Genomic DNA, 24,986 nt, shown 5'->3' with positions numbered 1-24,986 from the left:
TGAAAGCTATATTTTTAAGAAGGGCAGAAAAGGTTCTTGATTGTGCAGTGTTTAAATCCACTCACAAGGTACTTTGATGGGGTTTTGGGTGGTGCGGATTTAGCCCATAGGAGAGAACATCAGAGCGAAAAAAGGGCACCTACTCAGGGCATGTTTCGTGTACCAGCACCAGTATGTATGAATTGCATGTAATACAGGGTCTTAGTTTATGAACTACACCAACACAAGTATTTAGATAAAAGGGAAATAAGATTTTCCATTAATCTGCCATAACCTGACTTTGATGTATACTCCCTAATAATGGCTACCAACATGTTTCGGACCACCTCCATCCCAAAAACAAATCCTGCCCTATCCCCTAAAATATCCGGTAACTCAGCCAAGTCGATAAAGCATTCTGTTTTAAAGCATTTGGTAACTCGGCTCAGTCAATAGAATATTTTCTTTAACGACATAAGGTCAGGATTTTAAGACTTTTAGAGATGGCGAGCATGGTTTTCCCTTCTCCGGACCCTCTGTAATTGAGTGTTGTTGATTTATTTTATGTAGGTCTATGTTCTAAGGATAACACCAAGCGAAAGCTTGTCTACAAAGCAATGCACTAAAGGTAACAAGTCTGTAAAAGGAAAAAGATAAAATCGGCAAAAGAAAATAGATAATCTTTACATACTATCACTGAAAATTCTGTGTGTCGAATGGACGCCGTCACTTTGTTCAACTATCGGTATTCTTGACTGCTTCCGTTTTAAATAGTTCGTACAAAACCACACAAGGAGTTCCGAGTAACTCATTCATTAGTTGCTGGAACAGTTATTCGAGGTTTGAATTCAGTTGCTAAAATTACAAGACTCTGAGGTGCAATTTGTAAATAAATAAACACTCAATTGTTTAAAATGAATTGTATAATTATCATTGTATTAGTTTATCATTATAGAAAACAGTAATAAGATAAAATAAATAAACGAGTTCATTAGTTCCTATATAATTTACGTCGTCTACATATATTTCCTACGTAAAAAATGAATACCCGGATCAAATGCTCAAAAAGTGAGTTATATTTCTAATTCTATTTACAGTACTTTACTGAATTATGATTATCACTTGGGACATGCCTATCTCCATTCCATGTTTCACTCGGTCCAACAGTCACACCATTATATACATTACATTCTTAGACCGTTCTTGGCACACTGATTTTGACTACGGATTACTCCGTTTACCTGATCAAGATATAGGGCTCAAGGTGGATGTGACCGGTCGACAGGGGATGTTTACTCCTCCTAGGCACATGATCCCACCTCTGGTATATCCAGGGGTCCGTGTTTGCCCAACTATTTTTATTGCTTATAGGAGTTATGAGATTGATCACTGTTCGTTATCTGCATTTTTATAGGGGTTATGAGATTGATCACTGTTCGTTATCTTCACCTTTATTGAAGTTATGAGATTGATCACCGTTCGTTATCTTCACTTTTATTGAAGTTATGAGATTGATCACCGTTCGTTATCTTCACCTTTATTGGAGTTATGAGATTGATCACCGTTCGTCATTTTCACCTTTATAGGAGTTATGAGATTGATCACTGTTCGTTATCTTCACCTTTATAGGAGTTATGAGATTGATCACTGTTCGTTATCTTCACCTTTATTGGAGTTACCTATGGGATGAATCACTGTTCGTTATCTTCACCTTTATTGGAGTTACCTATGAGATTGATCACTGTTCGTTAATTTCACCTTTATAGGAGTTATGAGATTGATCACTGTTCGTTAATTTCACCTTTATAGGAGTTATGAGATTGATCACTGTTCGTTATCTTCACCTTTATTGGAGTTACCTATGGGATGAATCACTGTTCGTTATCTCCACCTTTATTGGAGTTACCTATGAGATTGATCACTGTTCATTAATTTCACCTTTATAGGAGTCATGAGATGGATCACTGTTCGTTATCTCCACCTTTATTGGAGTTATCTATGAGATTGATCACTGTTCGTTATCTCCACCTTTAATCACTGATGTAGATGATATCAGTTTAAGTATACGGTGGGTAACTACGGAGAACACTTAATGACATGACAACATTGATCACGAAATGGAATAGCGAGGTTGAAGGTCTCTTAGTAAAGACCCTCGACTTTAATTATAACGAATATATTTCAATCCGCCTCAGCTGTTCAAGCTTAGTGACACTCGTGGATGCGCTTACGAATATCTTATGAAAATTGATACACCGGTTCATAGAAGTTGTGCCTGGCCAATCATGCTACGAGGACTGGCTTTTCAATTTCGCCTGCTTAGTTGTGCCACGAGGGCTGGATTGTTTTCTATTTCCTTGTACTGACATCGGTCTAAATCTGGCACTGTCGCTGGTCAAGGTCTCCATATATAAGTGAAATCATTGAACCAACATACAAAAAATACACTGGACGCAAGATTGGGCTTGAGACATTCACAGCACATTAAATTCTCTCCACATAAGTCTGTATCCTCCTTATCTACTCTTTCTATTCATTATTTATTGAAGTTACTGTGTACAACGACCATTTCACGATATCACTATAGAATTAACACATCATACGACAAAACTGTCACTTAGGTTTTTGCATATCTGTCACGTGAAACTGTTACTCGTGTCAGATTCAGTCAAGGAAAACTGAAGTTTATAAGCCAGCAGGTGTTAGTTAGCAGGTTATCTGACTCGTGTCAACTTAAATCTCGTGAAACTCTTACTCGTGTCAACTTAAATCACGTGAAACTCTTACTCGTGTCAACTTAAATCTCGTGAAACTCTTACTCGTGTCAACTTAAATCTCGTGAAACTCTTACTCGTGTCAACTTAAATCACGTGAAACTCTTACTCGTGTCAACTTAAATCTCGTGAAACTCTTACTCGTGTCAACTTAAATCACGTGAAACTCTTACTCGTGTCAACTTAAATCTCGTGAAACTCTTACTCGTGTCAACTTAAAGAGGACGGCACCTTAGTTTTGCGGTATTGTAAATTTTGGGAGAAGTGCGTTTTTGATTTCTAAATTGAAGAACAGTTTGGAAATTAAAAGGAAAAATTGGGGTCATGGTGCTTGTCATTGAAATACTGTGCTTTAAAGTTGACATTTTTTGTACTTAAAATTTACTCAAGATTTATTCGTTTAAACTTGGTTTGTTTATTGGCGTCAACCCAACATAAACAACACAAATCAATCATTGCATAAAATAGATACATAAGCATATCTTCTAACAATGCAGATATAAAAGAAGTTTGATACCAGTAGATTTGAAATAAATAGTGACCTTGTTGCACTCGAGATACGGAAATATTTATGATATAGAATTTGAGAGTTTAAAAGAACACATTAGGAGTAAAATGCACATGAATTACAAAGTCTTGTCTCAAAATCTAAAATGGAACTTCAGTATGTGGGGGTTATAGATAAAAAATTTGAATTGTTGGTCAAAATACCGAATTTTCATGCAAAAGAGGGTGTTGCACTGAAGCGGGAACTTTCCCTGATCGGAGCTCCGTGCTAGCTTTCGTGACGTAGAACTGACCTTCATTCATATTTATACTCTTATTGCGTATTTGCCATTTGAATACCTGTAGGATTCCCCAGTATTAAGGACGAGCCACTTAAACTGTTTAACGCTTATTTACCTTGTTTGGCCTTAGATTTATCCTTCCAATGCTTTGCAAAGTTCACAACTGTTTTTCGTAAAAAGCATCATGCCTTTGTCAACAACTTTCATTAAGAAAAACATGCAAGTTCTCGTTAGCAGTCTTGACTATTAAAAAACAGGTATCGCATAGTGTATTGTAAAAATTGACGGATGTGATAATTTTTTATGATATCACCTGTTGTCAAGTACTGTTACCCGTTACTAGATACTATCACCCCCAGAGCGCGTGCTTTCTGTTCTCAGGGGGTAACAATATGTTTTTCCAAATGCTTCCTGACCAATCAGATTCGAGTATTTTACATGAAAGTATAATGATTTAATTTCATCCAGGTATCGATTCGATATATCCCTGTGAACTCGAAATAAAAGACACCACAGAGTCGTCCACTTCCACTTCATACTTAGATATTTTATTGATTGATTGTTTGATGATGTTTTCCGCGACACTCAACATTTTTTCAGTTATATGGTGGAAAGTAGATATTAACGGCAAACTAACAACTCAACTTAATGACAAACGGGATGATTTCAGCTTCTCCATCGTCAACTTCCCATATTTATGTAGCAATATGCCATTATCACCTGAATATTGTGTTTATATCTCTCAACTGATTCGATACGTAAGAGCTTGTTCTGCGTATGGTCAGTTTTTAAATCGAGGCAGGCTACTGACAAACAAGTTGATGGTACAGGGGTTTGAACAGTTTCGTTTAAAGTCAGCATTTTGCAAATTACAAACCATCTAGTTTGCCAGTACAACCTTTCATTAGGTAAAATGCTGTCTGACGTGTTTCATACCGATTGTTAGGCCGTTCTTGGCACACTGGTTTTGACTACGGATAGCTCCGCTTATCTGATGAAGATATAGGGCTCACGGCGGGTGTGACCGGTCGACAGGGTATGCTTACTCCTCCTAGGCACCTGAGCCCACCACTGGTATGTCGGATTCGTGTTTATCCAACTTTTTATTTGGTATTGCTTATAGGAGTTATAAGATTGTTTACTGTTCGTTATCTTCACCTTTCCATTATTATTTGTTTTAATTTTTATTTTATTTACAATAACATTATCTATATATGCATACACACACTCACATACATAAACACGTACGGAAGATGCATTAAATGAATATGCAAAAACTTGTATCATACTACCTGTATATGTATTGACAAAAATAGAACGATAACTCTGTAAAATTGTTTTCAAATAAACACTTTCATTTCACTATCTTTTTCCAAAAGATTCATCACTGTTCATTGTTTGCTATACTATAATAATTATTAAGGTATATATTAAAAAATATCATTGAATAGAATGGTGCTCTTTTTCTAGATATTTGAAAAATATGTTTCTTAAGTAATGTAGTGATCAAATATGAATATACATCTTTATGTAGAGCACACCAAGTGCGGCACTTCTTGGATTAAACTTAGATATTTTGTCAAATTCTGTCGAATGATAGAATATCTTACTCGTGTCGACTTGAATCACGAAACACTGTCGATTCTTACTCGTGGCGACTTGAATCACGTGAGACTATGGATTGTAAAGCAGATACTATGCAACGTTAACATCGAGTTAAGTTATTATTAATATAATTCAGTTGTAGTAAATCACAGCCACACATTTATCCGTGCATAACATTAAAAAACAAAACAATCAATTTGAATGTAAAAATATATTAATGGATATTCATAAAAATGAAGTAACATATTTCAGAATATTGAACTCATAATTTTCTGTCCGCAATAAACCTTTCCATGAAGGCAATTGCGGAACTAATTTTACTTTTAAGCCTTAGTACTTGTATTTTAAAAAAATCACAAAATTTGAATGAAAGGTGAAGATAACGAATAGTGAGTTGGGCAACCACGGATACCTGGACACACCAAATGTGGGATTAGGTACCTAGGAGGAGTAAGCATCCCCTGTCGACTGATCACACCCGCTGTGAGCCCTATATCTTGATCAGGTAAACGGAGTAATCCGTAATCAAAATCAATGTGTCAAGTAATATACGACTACTTTATTATGATATACTATTTTGATTGTGGAAACTTGGGGTACGTTTTCTTTTTTTATAACAAAATACAAAGAAAGGTCCTGTATTCCTTCAGACAATGCCTGTAAGACGATCACGTGTTTCATGCAAGAATCGTCGGTTATCAATAATAAACACAGCAATTTTTGATGATTTCATGCTTTATACAAATATGTAAATAACAAGGTTAAGAAATGAAAGGTGAAGATAACGAACAGTGATCAACCTCATAACTCCTACAAGCAATACAAAATAGTTGAGCAAACACGGACCCCTGGACACAGCAGAGCTGCAGTGCTAATCCACCCCATAATTTGCATAAACTTAATCTTTTGAGAATAATCACTCTTCCATTACAACATAGTTTGCCAAAACATTATGTACACCATTTTCTTACACAACATTCGTAAAAATAATTTTGAAATATAATCATTCTTGAAACATTTTCAAAAGTTCATATGTATTTTTAGATAAAGATAAAGGTTGCATAATGTTAATGGCCAAAAGTTTCCTTAAATTGTGGACATGTGCCTAAAATACATTTACTGAGGTGCACCATCTACGCATTCAATCTTTGTATTATTATGGTACAGGTAACAATCACGTGACATTCCTAAAGTGGTTACAGACAGTTGACCAACGTCATTTATAAACTTTATCTCTTAAGCCACAATTATAACGCTGACCGCCAACTCATCAATTAAATTCTTTTGTCGAAATATGCATCTTACATCTTTTTATATAGTCTATTTTCCCTGCGAAATATGGACCGTCTTAAATTACAATTAAATAAAATGTGCATCCTGAAATACAATTTAATTGTAATTTAATTATGCCTGCTATCAAGCTCTTTGAGCTCCTTCTCTCTCGCCAGGGTCAGCCCCACCCCCCATTGTTTTGGCTCGGCAGTCGTAAACATGCACATCGCAGCGCGGTTTGATTTATCGTGTCTTGTCATTCATCACGCGCCTCGGGCACTTAACAGACAGTAAGCCACACTCTTCAGCGAGAAACACCAAAGCCTCGCGCCACGATGTGAATTTCTTCTTATGGATTATCTCTGAAATGTGATCATTAACCGAATATTTCTATGTATTGGGCTGATTTTGGACCTGTGTAACAAACCCCGGTATGGTGGACACCCCCTCCCACCTTTCTCATTAATCTGGTATGTCGGTATGTTTACTTTTCACTTAACCACCAGCCGTCACTATGGTGACCAATTTATCACTTTTTGAAAATGATATAAAAATTTTCATTTAGATTTATTTTGATATTCAAAATATTTTGTTTTTCATGCTCTTAATCAGTATTTCTCTTTCTCCTCGCTGATATTCTCATTTCTCAGACTATTGTGTAATTGCGATGGTATGTGTATTTTACTCACCCACCCCTAAAAACCAGTCTTGATTAGGGTCGTTCAATAATAAGGAAGAACCGTGTCTTCACGTTTCCGTGAGTCCGCTCTATATCCACAGGTTCCATTATACGTGTGTGTGTGGTGACACAGTCACTCGTGGTACAGTTCAAACAATTCACTCCATTCATCGTCTTTTATGAGTAATCTGGACTGGATTCAAATGCGTTTGGTTCGATTTGTTTGTTAGTCTGGAATGTGATTCAGAAACTATTCTGCACTTTGGATTTATTTGTTTCGATTTGTTGTTTAGTCTGGAATGTGGATTCAGAGACTAGTCTGGAATGTGGCTTCAGAGATTAATCTGAAATATGGATTCAGATGCATTTTGTCAACTATCTTTGTTATTCTGGAATGTGGATTTAGATGTGTTTGTTCCGATTTGTATTTTAGTCTTGACTTTTAGATTCAGAAGCTAATCAGGATTGTGGATTCAGGTGCATTTTGTCGGCTTTGTTTGTTAGTCTGGGATGTGGATTCAGAAACTATTTTGGAATGTTGATTTAAATATATTTGGTCCACTCTGGATGTGAGTCTGGACTCTGTGGATTCAGCTGTGTTTGGTTGTTGGCAAGATTGCATAACAAATTAATTTAGTGGATTTTCGTGACATTCTAATAAAAGGTAGCTCTGATAATTAACAATGAGCGAGGAAATCTCACTACGGATTTAAGATTTCCAGTGTCGGAATTACAGGAGCGGATATGATAAAGCTTAGTTTTATATATCTTTTTCACAATCTTTTAAGTTGGCCCTTTGATTTAAGTTTATTTTTGAGAGCTGACCCCTCGATAGCCCAGTCCTCGACTCCTCGTGTTTTATTGCAGCTTGGTTAATTACGCAATCATTCTCCCCACTACTGACACCTGACCGTCATTACCACTACCGCTATTTAACTATTCACATAACGCTGCGTGACTTGTGCTCAGCTTATAAAATGTTTTAAATTCAAGCTTATGAAATTTGATTGACAGGTTGTAATTCTAATTCATTAATTATAAAGTTATGTGTTAAATTGCAGCGCAACCTTTTTCTGGAATATTGTTTAGTGCATATCAATAATGGTTACCAAATTTTGTGTGAGAGTTTATCAAGTTTACCGTTCTTAAAATTTACAGCACCGATCATATTCATGTTTTATATGAAGATCTTTTTAATGTTTAGAAATTAACAGGTTTAAGGACACTTGATGCAAACATATATATATATATATATATATATATATATATATAAAATCTATCTATTAATCTATAATTACTTAAAAAATAAGGACTTGTACATTCTAAATGATGTTTATAACTTTATATGAATGTTCCTCATTCTTTTTGGACTTAATTGAGAAATCATGAGAATAAATTACATTCCATACGATAAACTTTATCCATTTTACATATAAAAGCACAAATCTATTTTGCAATTTCATTATTTTGTAGAAGTTTGTAGCAAGTGTTGTTAATGGCAAGGTGGCGTAGTTCTCAATCTACTCAAAGACAAACCCCTTTCTTCTTTTCAGGTAAACATCTGAATTTTCAAGTTACTCGATTTAGATTTATCATATTCAATAATTAATATAATTTTGACGCAATTCAAGAGAACCACAACATGGCCTGTGTAAGCCAGATGTATTCCGAAGGCATTGCACAACCTTTAAAATTCTCTTATAATTTTCTTCACTAGAGATGGATTTCATTATTCATAAAACAATCTATTTCTAGAAATTATGATGAGAAATAAATGTGATGTGTTCTTCAGAATTAAGAACAGGAAAACGTTCAGCAGCTTTTTTAGATTGGAGAGCTTTAGTTCGCCGTGTCGACTCACGTGCATTATACACCTGTATACATGTATATCATACAAGATAAATTCCAGGGTCATCATTAGTAAACTTTTATAAAATCTTTTTAGAGGGTCATATTTAATATTGCAACTTTCATGCTCTACCCGACGTTTATGGAGGGAAACAGTTACAAAAAGTATTGAAGGTAAACTAAGGTTCTTTCTTAAGCGTTTATTTTTTCCATATACTGTAATTATTATTCAGCTCCATCATGCTGGAAAAAATTCAAATTCAGGAAGCCATTACGGATTGTTGTATACGTTTAAAGTATATGCCACTGAATTTTAAATGATAGAATATTTTTATGCTATCTTTTCATTTTTTTTTAATGCATACAACATAACTGAATGGAACCCGATTAACTCTTGTTTGCAGAAATTGGCGTTTATACCCACAAGAGCCATAAAATATGTCAGTTTATGTAAAATATTTTCTAAAAGAAGTTAAACCGATCAAACTTTCTTTGCGGTTGTTTTCTCTCTCCTGAATTAGTTGTTTAAAATAGTTTAGTGTATTTGGTTTGTGGTTAAATTAAAAACGTCGTCAATTAATAACGCGCTTTTCTGTGTTGAAAATATTAACATGAAGGCCACTGTTGTGAATACTCCTCAATGAGTACTTTTAAGTAGACACTGCACCGTGATCAATGTCCGAGAGGTTCCGTGCAGTGGTAAGTTATAGTTCAAATCTTTGCACAATGATCGCCGTGTTGTCATGGTTCAGCAGCCATTTTGTGTGTGTGTGCTGTACGTCCTTAAGATTGTGGTTTATATAACGGTAAATCAACAGAGACAACTGCCGTGCATTCACCGAAAATGGCGGATAACGGAAGTGCCCCGGCTTGATAGATATTAACCGTTAACCACAATATCCATTGTTGGTTCCAAAACATTAATTTTATAAATGACAGCGTGCAGACAGAAGTCAAAAGTACAATTGACTTAGCTTCAATTCTGAAATATTAAGGTTTTCTGATCGTTAGTGTAATCAGTTTATTGCAAAATATACATCCACTGAAATATATCACTTTTTGTCAAAAACATATGATTATATTTAAGCATAATACGAATTATCGTACATTTCTTTGAATAGCTTGTAACTATTGTCCTCCATATTAGATAAACGCATGTTCTCTTTCTGTAAGGGGCGAGACAAACGATTAACTTTTTGGCATTAATCGTTTCACAGAACACGCTACATGATGAATAAACATGCAGACAGACTAGCGTTTACTTCTATCAATATGCATTTGATATTAAAGCTCATGTCACATTTTCCAGATTTTTTTCATGATATATGTGTTTCGCTACTTCCTAATCTGGACTTTGATATCATTACATAACAATTGATCCCCCCTAAAAAGAATTGTTATGCAATTATTTCCAACTTCATCTTTGGAATTAGTAAAATACATTTTTAATTTGTAGAAAAATCATGTCCGAGAAAAAAGTGAATGCTTTTTAACCGATGAGAGTTCCATCCTCTTAGTAACTGTAGCCGTTGTTAATTTGAATTCTTTTGCTAAATGCTTTGTAATCGTTGTGTGTGTGGTATGTCTCTCTGTGAAAGTTCTTTAGCCGTTGTTAATTTAGATTCTTTTGGTAAATGCTTTGTAATCGCTGTGTGTTTGGTTTGTCTCTCTGTGAAAGTTTTTTTAGCCGTTGTTAATTTGAATTCTTTTGCTAAATGCTTTGTAATCGTTGTGTGTTTGGTTTGTCTCTCTGTGAAAGTTTTTTAGCCGTTGTTAATTTAGATTCTTTTGGTAAATGCTTTGTAATCGCTGTGTGTTTGGTTTCATAGTATTAACTGATTTCCATGAACATGACTCATTCAAAACTGGAAATCAACAGCTATGTTGCGAATTATTCACTCTAGTGTATGTGGTCCACAAATTTATGCAGATCAATTAAAGTGCTAATTTAGTATTTGTCAGAATTTGCTGGGTCATCTTGTGCCATTCTCCGTTAGCCCCCCCCCCCCTCTCATATACTGTAAATCAAGCTGGGTATATCACAATGTCTACTGTCAATCAAGCTGGGGTATATCACAATGTCTACTGTCAATCAAGCTGGGGTATGTCACAATGTCTACTGTCAATCAAGGAATCTCCAAGGTTATATCATCCCGTGGGAATACGAGTTAGAATAGGTTCTCTGTACCCCTTGCTTGTCGTAAGAGGCGACGAAATGGGGCTGTCCTACGAATGAGACCACAAAAAACGAGGTCCCGTGTCACAACAGGTGTGGCACGATAAAGATCTCTCCCTGCTCAATGGTCATAAGCGCCGATCATATGCCTAAATTTTGCATCCCTTCACCGGTAATAGTGACGACTGCAAAGATTCTCGAGAGGGACGTTAAACTATAATCATTCACTCCGGGGGTATATCACAACAGCGAAAAATATACTTAAATTAAGCAATCTCCAGGGGTTTATCACAACAGCAAAAAATATACTGTAAATTAAGCAATCTCCAGGGGTTTATCACAACAGCAAAAATATACTGTAAATCAAACAAAATCCGGGGATATATCGCATCAGGTACTTTAAATCAAGCAATCTCCGGGGGTATATCATAACAGCAAAAATATACAAAATATTATATAGTAGTGATTATCTCCGGGAGTACATCACAACAACAAAATAATATACAAAATATTGACGATCTCCACTTTCTTAGAAGAAGAGAAGCATATCAAATAAGTCTATACGTAACATGAAACAAAGTATACACACACATATGCACTATACTTTAAAACACTTCTAGTATGTTATGTTGATGATATCACAGATAATTTGTGTAAGGAATGAAAATGCCCAATGCTCAGCACACAAACAATAATCAAACAAACAAGAAACAAACAAACAGCGAGGTCGATTTGTTACCCTTTACAGTAATATTTTGAATCTGATCAGGAAAAGCTTTCGAAAAAAAAAAAAATGGTCCAGAGATCAGTGACTATCTCTCATTTGGACTGAAAAACAAAATAATGAGGAAATATATTGAATCCCAGCTGACAAATGAGTCTGGTTAGTTTTGTAAATGAATCAGCAATATTTCTGTACTCGGTCACATAACAGAAAATGATCGAAGAGCACAATCTGTTCATCATTGTGCAAATTCATGCTTGAAAAAAAACCCATCATGACTGTCCTGATCTTCTGTGCGTTTGTTCTAGCTGTACTCAGACATACTCGTGATGATATCCAGCGAATAACCTTCTATATGCAGTTTCGGGGGTTGGTGTTGGGGGTGGGGGTTGGGGGTGGATTTTAAAAGGCTCTATATTCTTTCGAAAGTTTCGTTCTATTTTGATATTGAGCATATCTGTTAGATTGCAAAATGTGAAAAATTTAGTATAAAGCATGCTTTCCTTACCCTAAACTGTGGTCGACTGGGTTACTCTATAAGTTTGAATTTGTGTAACCCAAATAACAACGTTTGAGTTTCGGACCCAACAACAATGAACCTTTAAGCCTCTGACCCAATAACAATGAATGTTTTAATTTCCGGCCCAATAACAATAAACGTTTAAGTAAGTCTCGGGCCCATTAGCAATAAACGTTTGAATCTCGGATTCGATTTAAGGTATTCAATATATAACAAAAGGGACAATGAACAATTTTGTATCATTCAAATCAAATATTCACTGTTAACTAATGATGAAAGTGACGTAGATCAAATTCACACCACTGGTAAATGAATAGAAGCTGACCTCTCTACACTTGACTCTGTTTGAAGAGTTATCTACCCTTTGCAAAAATAAGAAAATTTTAATTTTCTAAACATCTCTGCAGTAGAGGATTAAATCTATTTCATATTTTCATACAGAGAAAGTGTACTTAACTTTTTACCAAGAGATTTGTATGAAAATATAACTACTTTTGAAAATATTTTGATAAAACATGCTTCTCCCATAGACTTCAATGTAAAATTCTAGGTGAAATAAATCAAGCAGTAATCAAAATTTTGAACATTCCTATGGTGGATTATTTTCATTTGATGAACCCTTCAAAATTATACCATAATTGCAAAAATCACACCATCCGTTTACTAGATATGAAATATGGTCGTTACACATTGAATACCTTAAATCTCAGACCCAACAGCAATAAACGTTAAGTCTCGTACCCAATATCAAAGACTGTTTAAATCTCGGACCCAATAACAATAAACGTTTAAGTCTCGTACCCAATATCAAAGACTGTTTAAATCCCGGACCCAATAACAATAAAGGCTTAAGTCTCGGGCCCCAAAACAATAAACCTTTAAATCTCGAACCCAATAACAATAAAGCTTAAAGCTCGGACCCAATAACAATAAAGCTTAAAGCTCGGACCCAATAACAATAAAGATTTAAGTCTCGGACACAATAACAATAAACGTTTAAGTCTTGGACCGATAACAATAAAGATTTAAGTCTCGGACACAATAACAATAAACGTTTAAGTCTTGGACCGATAACAATAAAGATTTAAGTCTCGGACACAATAACAATAAACGTTTAAGTCTTGGACCCCATAACAATAAAGATTTAAGTCTCGGACACAATAACAATAAACGTTTAAGTTTCGGACGCAAGGCCGTGTTATGCTGTTTGATTTTGAGTTCTGAAAAGGTTGCACAGCATACCATTGCGATGTGAATGAGATAAATGTTGCAACGTCTTCTGATTTCTTTGTCATCTCGATCTATTTTCTTGTCATCATTTGTAATGCAGCATTTTATGAATAGCGAAGACATTTTCCTCCCTTCAATCCGTTTTGAAATTTTCATATTTTGCTGATCAATCAGAGAGGACGCAATTGACTTTAACATTCCGGAGGCAATGACTTTGATCATAATTATTTAGTGTGGGAGTTTTATACAGACTGTTGGAGGACATTTGTAGTCGAAACTTCACTTTAATAGAATGTCAAAATTCTTCATAGAAGTGAAGTATTCATGACTCAGGGACTTCATTATGCATATGGAAACCGCAGATAACTAAATTTCTGTTTATTGAGGTAGGTAGACTAAGGTTTTTGGACCGAGATTTCTTTTTAGATTCACAATTTGTGGGTTTTTTTGGTTTTTTTTTAGATTGCATTAACAAGAAGAGCGTCAGTTATTTGGTCTGTCATGGTTACTCATTCTGTAGATTTAATCAGCATACAAACTAATACATGATTTTTGCAAGTTAAAACAAACCGCTGTGTGGTGGTTTAGGGAAAAAATGCTAGTGTCACACTACCAGGTCTAAGTTGCATTGTAGAAATATTTTATGATAATTATATGATTTATTTTCTTTTCAAATGATAATTTTCAAATGCCCGAGTGACTGTTCTACCAATTTATAATTTAATTGTACATTTATATGTTTTTAATTTCAATTTCGTGATATTTAGGCAATTATGACTCGTCATCCCATGGTGACAATGTCATAAATTGCGGCCATTTCTTGTCCGTATGTGTTCATATCCTTTATATTATGACAAAATAGCATACTACAAATAAACTTGAGAATAGCGTAGAGTCGTAATACATGAATAACTTTCATGATAAAGAATGTGTTCTTCGAATTCCCAGAAAGAATGCGTATCAGGCGGAAAAGATCCTATCTAATTATGTAACCGTTTAATTAAGTGGTTAATTACTACACGTGTTCTTAATTGTTTTTCTTCTCCTTCGCCATTTTTTCTTGTTCATTTTAGTTACCTTTTCACTCCTATTTCCCGTGCTTCCATATTTCCTAAAAACTTCACACACCTTCGCATCCTAGTATAAAGACTTTATCCATAAAGTTTTAGATTTGACTAAGTTTTGCTGTACACTAGTCACGTGTTGTGTTTGTGCTCGTTACTGTATGATGAGTTAGTTACGAATTTCTCGGTGTACTTAGACACATGCCATGATACGGCTTAGTACTCCATACCTACTGATAATCAAAAAATGGCGTAACTGCGACAGAACGTAGGAGGAGGCTTAGTCCTACAGAAATGCTGACAAGCAAATAATAAAAATATTGGGTAGTGCTCAGCGTGATATCTCTAACAGTTCTACGGCTTTACTTCAGTAACAAGATGTTACCAGTAGTACTATATGCAAATGTGCATCCCATCACAAAGTTGATAAACAGTCAAAGAAATAAATGCAAGAGACCGATGTACGTTTAATATACACTGCTGCATGTAAAGAAGTCAACTACGACTTTCCCTATATATATATATATATATATATATATATATATATATATATATATATATGTGTGTGTGCTTTTATAGCTTTACAAGTTAATAAGTGTACATTTATTTTAGCATTGGCATCCGAACCGTTCTGTCGAGTTATTAATCGTATTTCTAAGTAGTTTCGTTACTTCGGAAGACTCTCGTACTTCTGTGTAGTTTCGTTAATTCGGAAGACTCTCTTACTTCTGTGTAGTTTCGTTAATTCGGAAGACTCGTATTTCTGTGTAGTTTCGTTACTTCCGAACTCTCGTGTTTCTGTGTAGTTTCGTTACTTCGGAACACTCTCGTAGTTCTGTGTAGTTTCGTTGCTTCGGAACACTCTCGTAGTTCTGTGTAGTTTCGTTACTTCGGAACACTCTCGTAGTTCTGTGTAGTTCCGTTGCTTCGGAACACTCTCATAGTTCTGTGTAGTTTCGTTACTTCCAAACTCTCGTGTTTCTGTGTAGTTTCGTTGCTTCGGAACACTCTCGTAGTTCTGTGTAGTCTCGTTACTTCGGAACACTCTCGTAGTTCTGTGTAGTTTCGTTACTTCGGAACACTCTCGTAGTCCTGTGTAGTTTCGTTGCTTCGGAACACTCTCGTAGTTCTGTGTAGTTTCGTTACTTCCAAACTCTCGTGTTTCTGTGTAGTTTCGTTACTTCGGAACACTCTCGTAGTTCTGTGTAGTTTCGTTGCTTCGGAACACTCTCGTAGTTCTGTGTAGTTTCGTTGCTTCGGAACACTCTCGTAGTTCTGTGTAGTTTCGTTACTTCGGAACACTCTCGTAGTTCTGTGTAGTTTCGTTGCTTCGGAACACTCTCGTAGTTCTGTGTAGTTTCGTTGCTTCGGAACACTCTCGTAGTTCTGTGTAGTTTCGTTACTTCGGAACACTCTCGTAGTTCTGTGTAGTTTCGTTACTTGTTGTAAACTTTCAACTCAACTATAACCTACTGGACATAAGATACTGGTCAACATATTCATTTACAATAAGTTATTAGTATTGAGTGTAATTCTACAATATGCAAGTAATTACACGCATATGTTGAGTGTAGTTCAATGATTAATAAGCGCGCAAATTGAGTGTAGTTCTATAAAAAGCGGATAATTACACGCACGTATTGAGTGTAGTTCTACAATAAGCGGGTAATTACATGCACGTATTGAGTGTAGTTCTACAATAAGCCAGGGCCGTAACTGCCGATGAGGCAGACGAGGCAACTGCCTCGTCTGATTTTTTGGCAAAAAAGAAAATAAAATTATATAAATGTTATATTATAGGATATATGTTTAAAATGAAGACAAGCACCTTTGTCTTTGACACCATATTACGATTCTTTACATAGTACAAATGAAACACAAACATGATAAATTGGGATTTAAAAAGTGTCATTTTCAGTCGTAAAGTCAATCGGCGGCCCCCAATCCCCTGCCTCCCCTGATTTAGAACCCTACTTACGGCCCTGTAAGCGGGTAATTACACACACGTATTGAGTGTAGTTCTACAATAAGCGGGTAATTACATGCACGTATTGAGTGTAGTTCTACAATAAGCGGGTAATTACATGCACGTATTGAGTGTAGTTCTACAATTAGAGGTAATTACACGCATGTATTTGCTGTTGATTTTTCGCCATACGTTAGTAACCGTAATACTTAAAAGTTATATAACTGTCATGAGCTTGATTTTTTTTCACAACTTCAGCTTAATTATGTCATCTATAAACTTCTGTAGGCCTCTAACTGTGTGTTTATCGTTATCAATGGTTCACGTATTTCTATATACAGTGAATATGCTTGTCAATTTATCTTAGCTTACTTGATTTGATTTGAACCATATGTTATTCATCTAATTTATTATATACATAGGGTTGGGCAGCAGGTGTGATGCCTATATAAGCCCTCTCTGTAAGCTGACATACCCTGGGGTATTAAAGTTTTTAACAAATGTTTAAACATAGCAAAGTTATTACGTGTGTTTGTTCACGGTTTTATAACTAGCATAGGCTTGTAAGAGTACTTCTAAGCGAATTGAAAACTACGATAAGCTTAAAAGTCGCCTATTATTGCACGGGTAATGTTAGCTTTAAGCTTTGTATGCTTAACTTTGTGACTACCTTTATCAATACAGTTTGGTTTGCGTATTTCTGTCTATAGTGGGAATACTAGTCGATTCACTTAGTCTGGGGTACTAAAGCTTTTAACAGATATTTCCTTCAGTATTTAGTTATTCTGATACGATGAAGCACAGAGGGCGTTTCTTGGCGATTGTTTTTTAAAGTTCCATAAGTACTACTATTTCAGTAATCTGTGAGAGTGTTTAACACCTCTGTTAGTATCAGTAATCTGTGAGAGTGTTTAACACCTCTGTTAGTATCAGTAATCTGTGAGAGTGTTTAACACCTCTGTTAGTATCAGTAATCTGTGAGAGTGTTTAACACCTCTGTTAGTATCAGTAATCTGTGAGAGTGTTTAACACCTCTGTTAGTATCAGTAATCTGTGAGAGTGTTTAACACCTCTGTTAGTATCAGTAATCTGTGAGAGTGTTTAACACCTCTGTTAGTATAGAAGTCTTATACAGCGATTGTCAACCACTGCTTGTCTGCATAAACTCTAAAACCGCTACTAGTTACTATTATTTCAGTAATCTGTGAGAGTGTTTAACACCTCTGTTAGTATAGAAGTCTTATACAGCGATTGTCAACCACTGTTTGTCTGCATAAACTCTAAAACCGCTACTAGTTACGAATCATCTCCGCTCAACTTCGTTAAATCCCGTTATGAGACGTACTAGTATTGGCTGAGGGTATAAATATCGTAATGAAGCTGCTTGTAAACCAAAGCAAACCCAACATGAATTTCTGGTCAAACATAATGCTTACTCTAGTCATGTTTAAACTTTCATGATCTATAAATCTGAACTTAGCAAACCATCCATGCACACTCAGCATAGCACGTTGATTTGTCATTGATTTGATATTTCCATGCACTACTAGTGCTACTTTTGATAAGCCCACCAGTGGTCCCCAGGAGGCTCTTTCAATCATTACTTACATGGTCTTTAAGAGCTGAATATATTAATACAGATTGAATTTTACCTTTCACGAACAGCTTCATTTCTGCTTTAAGACCTTTCCTTCTGAATTAAAATGACTGATTGAAAGTGTACGTTATGTTCGATATAAAGTTTCCCCCCAAGCGTCTAAATTTGAATTACTACCGCTGTCAATCTCTGACGGACAGCGTGATTTGGGAATTAGCTGATGTATGGGGGAGCCGTAGAAAGGGCGAAACCACTGGAGCCTACTTAACGGGATTAAAACTTTGTGTAGTGTAGTAGTTATATCATAAAACCTGGAAATTACCGACAATTTGTGAGTGTTTTATAAGTATCATATCAGCTAATTGTAGTCATTAGTACTTCTGGTTCAACGACTTGGGTCGTAAAATATGCTATTTAATTTAATTTGTATGCTAATTTATGGAAAATTAGGCAGTAAAGTTCAGTAACGCCCATATTTGTTTTTATTATTTATTGAAATGGCGAATTTTAGAGTGTTCTTTAGCTTTGTTACGCCGTATAAAGCGGCGCACTTAGACACGGCTTGACGTGATCAGACATTCTTCCATGCAGATAGGGGTCACGGGGCCTTCCTCCGCGACTTTAGAATTCTATATCACCCAGATTTTATCCAGGAAAATGCATCGTGATTTTGTCGTCAATATATTATGTCAAACAATGGGGGAAAAAAAGCTCTCTGTGATAACTTCCAAGTTATGTTATTCATTTGTTTGTGTGTAAGTGATTAACAAAGAGTGAAGATAACAAACGGTGATCAATTGCATAAACCCATTTGTTTCGTTATTCATTATCGATGTGTTTATTTATTTGTCTGTCAAAGTAAATTTACAAGATTTTATAGGTAACTATACAGGCGGGACCACGCTTATTTCCTGGTTGTGTGGTGTTTGAATTAATTAATGTATTAATAAGTACTGATTGTGTGACAAACTCTAGAATATATATGCATTCGTTTACAATGCATAAGTGTCCCTGGTAGACTAATTATCTTTGCATGGAAATTAATATGAAAAAATAAGGTGTTCATCATATCAAATTTTATTTATTTCTATCTTTAGAGCGCAGAGAGATGTAATAATTGTCGGCAGCAGAATAAAACTTAAATAATGAATTATGTGTGCTGTATAAGCTATATGTACGAAGAGATCGCTTTTACGTGTCGGCGCGATCACTCCGACGATAAAATATGAAACGCTTGTCATAAAACGATTCTCTTACTGATGTGCATTATTGTCTGGAAAATTAAAATAAACTGGGATATAAATACACAATGGTGTCAGCTCACAGCAGTTTCTGGCCGGGGGCGCCGTTCGTACAGCTATTTATACACGAAATCTTTATGACGTCACTGTTCGTCTGCAATGGTCAATGTTTACATGCTACGTCAATGATGCACACTAGGGTTGTCAATTTTTACTTTGACGTCAAATCAGGTCATCTTTATGTCTGTGTAATCAGTATTTCGCAAGCAGTTCGTGTGGAAAATTATTTTTTATATCTTGATGTAGAAAAATATTCGTAGGCCTAATTGTTAACCACCATAGAGAGGTATGGCATATTATCTAAAATCTTAGTCTCACTGGAATTACATCAGACTGACCTCCATAATTTATGTATGTACTATAGGGATTGGAAATAATCAATTACTTTTAAAAGGGTTTTGTTTTTAAAATAACGTCACATAATCCCGCAGCAACGTCAGCAACATTATCAAAATATGCGCACCCTGACCACAATTCCATTCATTGGTCAATATCAGTATAGAATTATTCCCGAGAATAGAATCCCAAAAAATGTATTCAATTCTTCCTCAAATCAAAAGCAATTTTTTGTTGTCAAAAATTAATGCCATGTGTCTTAAATATTAATCGGATACTGAAAATAAGTAACAATTGAATTCTGAATAATTAACGACTGTTTGTTAACATATTAATTAAAATCGTCGTAAGGATCCGTTTAAATGAGGCCGCTTCTAAATGTACAGTTGAATAAGTTGATTTGTCTTTATAAGGATAGGTGTACTCTCATTAATCCCACATGTCTTCACTTGCCAGGCATTCCTTTAAAATGACAACTTCAATCTTCGTAACAAATGAGCTCATCCATGTATTGTTGTATACAGGAAAACTGTATAAAATACTAAAACACAAACTAGAACGCTAACATTGAAATGCGGCTTTGAAAGGATCTACATATCAATCTTGACTATTTTTTAAATTTCAGATTACAATGCCGCCACGAGATGGCGTATACTATGCTATGGATGTGAGAGTGATATGTCTTCTTATTCTTGGAGTATTCCTAGTGCTGTGTTCGGCGAGTGACTTAGAATGTAAAGGATACTGTGATATATTTAGTAACATTTGTAAGAATGGAGGGACATGTCAGCAGAATTCCCCTTGTAGTAACACCGGTTTCTGCTCATGCCCACCTAATTATGAAGGAGAACATTGTCAGAAACTCATTGATCCTGTAGAAGGAGATGCTAAAAAAGAAAAGAAGAAACCGAGGAGATCTAAAAACAATTTAATCCTTTCTCTGTTTAGAAGTTTAGCGGTTCCTAGATTTGGAGAAAAATATTCTAATCATGTTGGGAATCGTGGCACCAATGAAAATCATAAAGATAACAGCGGTAAAATACCTCGCAAACAGGACACAAAAACCGTAAAACCAAGCACCACCATGTCTACTACTACCACCACCACCACCCCAACAACCACAAATACACCCAAAACCACCACAACCACCACTACGACCTCTACCACAACCAAATCAACAACTACGAAAGCAACAACAACTGAGATGCGGACAACCACACCGACAACTATTGCGATCCCGGTGACAACTGAAATGAACAGTGACGAAATTACAAATCTTTTTGGCGAGAGTCTTTTATCAAGCGATGACAATTTCAGTGCGGTTTCCAAGGAAACAACAACGGAGGGGAAAATGGGCGAGCTTCGAATATCGTCTAAATCCACAGAGGGAGATAACGTGTTGCAGAAGACAGGTGTAATAACCTCTAATCAAGGGAAAGGAATGTCTCCGACTCAAACCGTTTTTGTTCATCCAACGACTTCTGTGATCAAAAGTTCTGACGGCAAGACAAATAATCAAAAACCAAACAAGCAAATTGTAACTGATTTGACAGGAGTTCAAATGAGTAATAGTAACCAAGTTAAGGCGTCCGTGTCGCCACTTATTAGTTCATCATTGGGAAATGATGCAAAAGCTGAAAGACCTCAAAGTAGTACGCAAAACAATTTTGCATCAAGCTCCTTTACTACAACAACCGAAGAAATCAAGAAAGCAGAAAGGTTGTCTATTCAGCAAACAGACTTTCCCAAATCAGTCGGATCTTTGCATATCACCAATATTATTACACCGTCTCCAGTCAGAAGTGTGAGTATATTGAAACTTCCTCTTATTGACGTTCAGAAAAAGGATAACCCCGCTCTGGGGTCTAAGAAAACAATGGATATTTCATCTATTACAACACAGCGATCCGAGTCCGGAGAAAACAAACAAAGCACGAACCAAGAGCCATCACAGAGCAGAGAGACCAATCCGTCCCCAAGTACGGCTTTCTCCAACGTGCAACGCACGACGTCAGTACAGTCAGACAATGCTCTAGCAATCAAGCATGATCCGAAAAAGAAACGGAACGATATCTCCCCTAGCGGTTCAGCATTCAAGACAACAGTCAATGTTGCTGAAGCGACTACACTCGGACAGCAGACAAACGACAAACCAGACATTGTTTCAACAGTTCATAGTGTTTTCCCAACAGATGCTGTCGACACTACGCCACAAGGTCCTACGTCAAAAGAAAAAACGACATCTTTAATGGATGACGTGGCTAAAGCTGTAGAAAAAGCCATCAGGGATCAGTCAGAAGAATCGATGGATCCAGTGCCATCAAAGGAGACTCAGGGTGCTTCTACTATTGACAGCACTTCTGCTTCAAGTCCTACTGCTCCCCCAAAACAAGGGTCAAAGCTGTTTGATAAAATCACCACATTAACTAACAGACTGACAAAGGAGTTCGCTAAGACTTTACAGAAAATCATATCCTCTGTGTTAACGGACCCCGAGTCCTCCGGCACTGCAAGGCCTGTCACAGGAAAACCGGAAGCACACTTTGATCACATTATACCTGACACTGTGAATAACCTGAATCAAATGGACCAGCATATCATTTTCAATCTGAAATTGATGAAGAAAATCACTGACGCAAAACTGTCACCGACGTCTCTAACTCCAGAGAAATCGACAAGCAATTCTGGGATAAAACCCACGGTGGGTGGAGAGCGGCTACACGACTCTCGGACGACGTCTACAGGAAACATTCTCATGTCAACGTCTTCTAGTACACAGTAGTGGAACGACCAGCTCTGAGTTGAACAAGAAATCCCAACAACGCGAGATTGAAGTCCCTTTTCGGAGAGTGTTGTTAGCGTCAATTCAGACGGGGACATATGCTACTGCTTTTTTCGTCGCTTGTCACTTTCACGTATATTGTGCATGTTGTGCAATTCTATTGTGCATTGCACATCCTGTTTAATAAATGCCCAGATTTACTTGGTGTTTGCTTGAGGGATATATAAGGACTATGCTGTTGCAAACAGCGCGTTATATCTCTCTTTAAGGTGACCGTGCTCGATGGAAGGTGACGGTGGACGAACGTCGAAGAGCGTCGAGTGGATCGTTGAAATCAAGATGGCAACGTCAGCCATTAGGACCTTTGACATGAAGTGGTCGATCAAACACGTGATCTGTGATAAGATTTTTTTTAGTTTACGTGCCAAAGCCCCAGAAGAGATCATTACACATCTAGCTGGCCTAGACGTTTGTTTGGTGTCATTGTTGTTGTAGTCTGTGTTATTAATTCTAATCAATAAAAACTATTTATTTCCTTTCTAAATATTCTTATTTACATTACTAGAAATTCACTAAAACATTGATTGCACTTTTTAAAATGGTTGAACCGGATCTGTCTGACACTATAAGAACATTCCCACAATTCCTGTACACTTCCGGTTGACGTAGGTCATACAGTTTATATAGACTGAAACACATCTTTGTCTTTGTCATATTGATAATAGGTGATAAAGACTCATAGATATGACTATTAAGTAAATATGGATTTGAAAAAAAATTATTTTAACAAGGCTGTCATATTAAAAAAATCATGCACAACATTTGGGAACTCGAGTTCAAAAATGGGAACTTTATTTGGTTATGGGGATGTCCCTGATATCTATGGAGTTATTCTAGATAGTTATATAGATATTCCTGATAATTGTGAATTTGTCCTAGATAGTTATGTGAAATATCCCGGATAGTTATGGAGTTATTCTAGATAGTTATATAGATATTCCTGATAATTGTGAATTTGTCCTAGATAGTTATGTGAAATATCCCGGATAGATATGGATTTACTCTAGATAGTTATATAGATATTCCTGATAATTGTGAATTTGTCCTAGATAGTTATGTGAAATATCCCGGATAGATATGGATTTACTCTAGATAGTTATATAGATATTCCTGATAATTGTGAATTTGTCCTAGATAGTTATGTGAAATATCCCGGATAGCTATGGATTTACTCTAGATAGTTATAGATATTCATGATAATTGGGAAGTTTTTTCCAGATAGTTATATAAAGTACCCCGGATAATTGTAAGGATATTCCGTATATGTGGAGGTGTCCGGATAGTTTTAGAAATATCACTGGTAGTTATTGGGATATCCCGGATAGTTGTGTAGGTATCCCGGAGAGTTATGGGCTGTCCCAGATAGTTATGGGCTATCACAGATAGTTATGGCCTGTCCCAGATAGTATGGGGGTGTCCCGAATCGCCGGGAGGTATTCTGAATAGTTGTGAAGATATGACTGAAATATTTTGGGATATCCCAAGAGTTATGGGAGTATCTTGCATGGTACTATGGAGATATACCATGAAGTTTTGGGGATATCCCGGATGTATGTTGGAGTATCCTGGACAGTCATGGGATTCCCAGGTTGCTGTGAAGATATCCCGAAGAGTTTGAGGGATATCCCATACATTTTGTAGAGATACAGTATACCGGGTAGTTGTGAGGATCTCCTGGATATGTTTTGGGGTGTCCCTGATAGTGTCTGGATAGATTTGGGGATATATGTATTCCAGACAGTTTATTAAAGTCTCCCGGATATGTTATGGGGTGCCACTGATAGTAACGGAGTGTCTGGATAGTTTTTGGAATATCCTGGATAGTTTATTAAAGTATCCTGGATAGTTTATTAAGGTATCCTAGATGATAGTATGGAGGTGTCCCATATAGTTGAGCTATTGGTGTGTCCCAGCGAAATAGCTCAACAGGAGTATTTCAGGAAATTTGTGGAACATTCCATCTTGTGTGAATTTTATGTCTCTCTATAAATAACCCGAGAAAGAGGAGATTCGGCCGTATTTTAGCAATGGTGTGTTTAAGTACGTAAATAAAGAAACAGGATTTCGGACCTGGTAAACAGTACAGGTATGGGGTCCATGCATAGGTTTTCCGTCCAAACTTCTGGGTTGAATATCCACATTTTAAAAAAAGAATGTGCCTCATTCATTATCCCTTAATCCCCTTCACTGATTTTTGTAGCCATAAACAATTCTGTATTTGGATTAAAACGTTATTAACTCTATCCTGTATTGTTACGTTACAAACTTCAAAACGACGTTTCAAA

The 24,986-nt window shown here is 36.2% G+C and overlaps 1 protein-coding gene across 1 annotated transcript; it reads left to right on the top strand.

The window, feature by feature from the left end:
• The first annotated feature begins 6,676 nt into the window (after positions 1–6,676).
• On the top strand, positions 6,677–23,185 carry LOC125668092 (mucin-2-like). The gene is made up of 2 exons (XM_048901867.2): positions 6,677–6,896; positions 20,485–23,185. The coding sequence occupies exons 1-2, from the start codon at positions 6,891–6,893 to the stop codon at positions 22,639–22,641; spliced, it is 2,163 nt and encodes a 720-aa protein (XP_048757824.1). The 5' UTR covers positions 6,677–6,890; the 3' UTR covers positions 22,642–23,185.
• The last annotated feature ends 1,801 nt before the right edge of the window (positions 23,186–24,986 follow it).

Source organism: Ostrea edulis, chromosome 4, assembly GCF_947568905.1.
Source record: "Ostrea edulis chromosome 4, xbOstEdul1.1, whole genome shotgun sequence".
NCBI lineage: Eukaryota > Metazoa > Mollusca > Bivalvia > Ostreida > Ostreidae > Ostrea > Ostrea edulis.
Note: the sequence above shows the minus strand (reverse complement) of the source record. Positions and strands in the feature narration are given on the sequence as shown.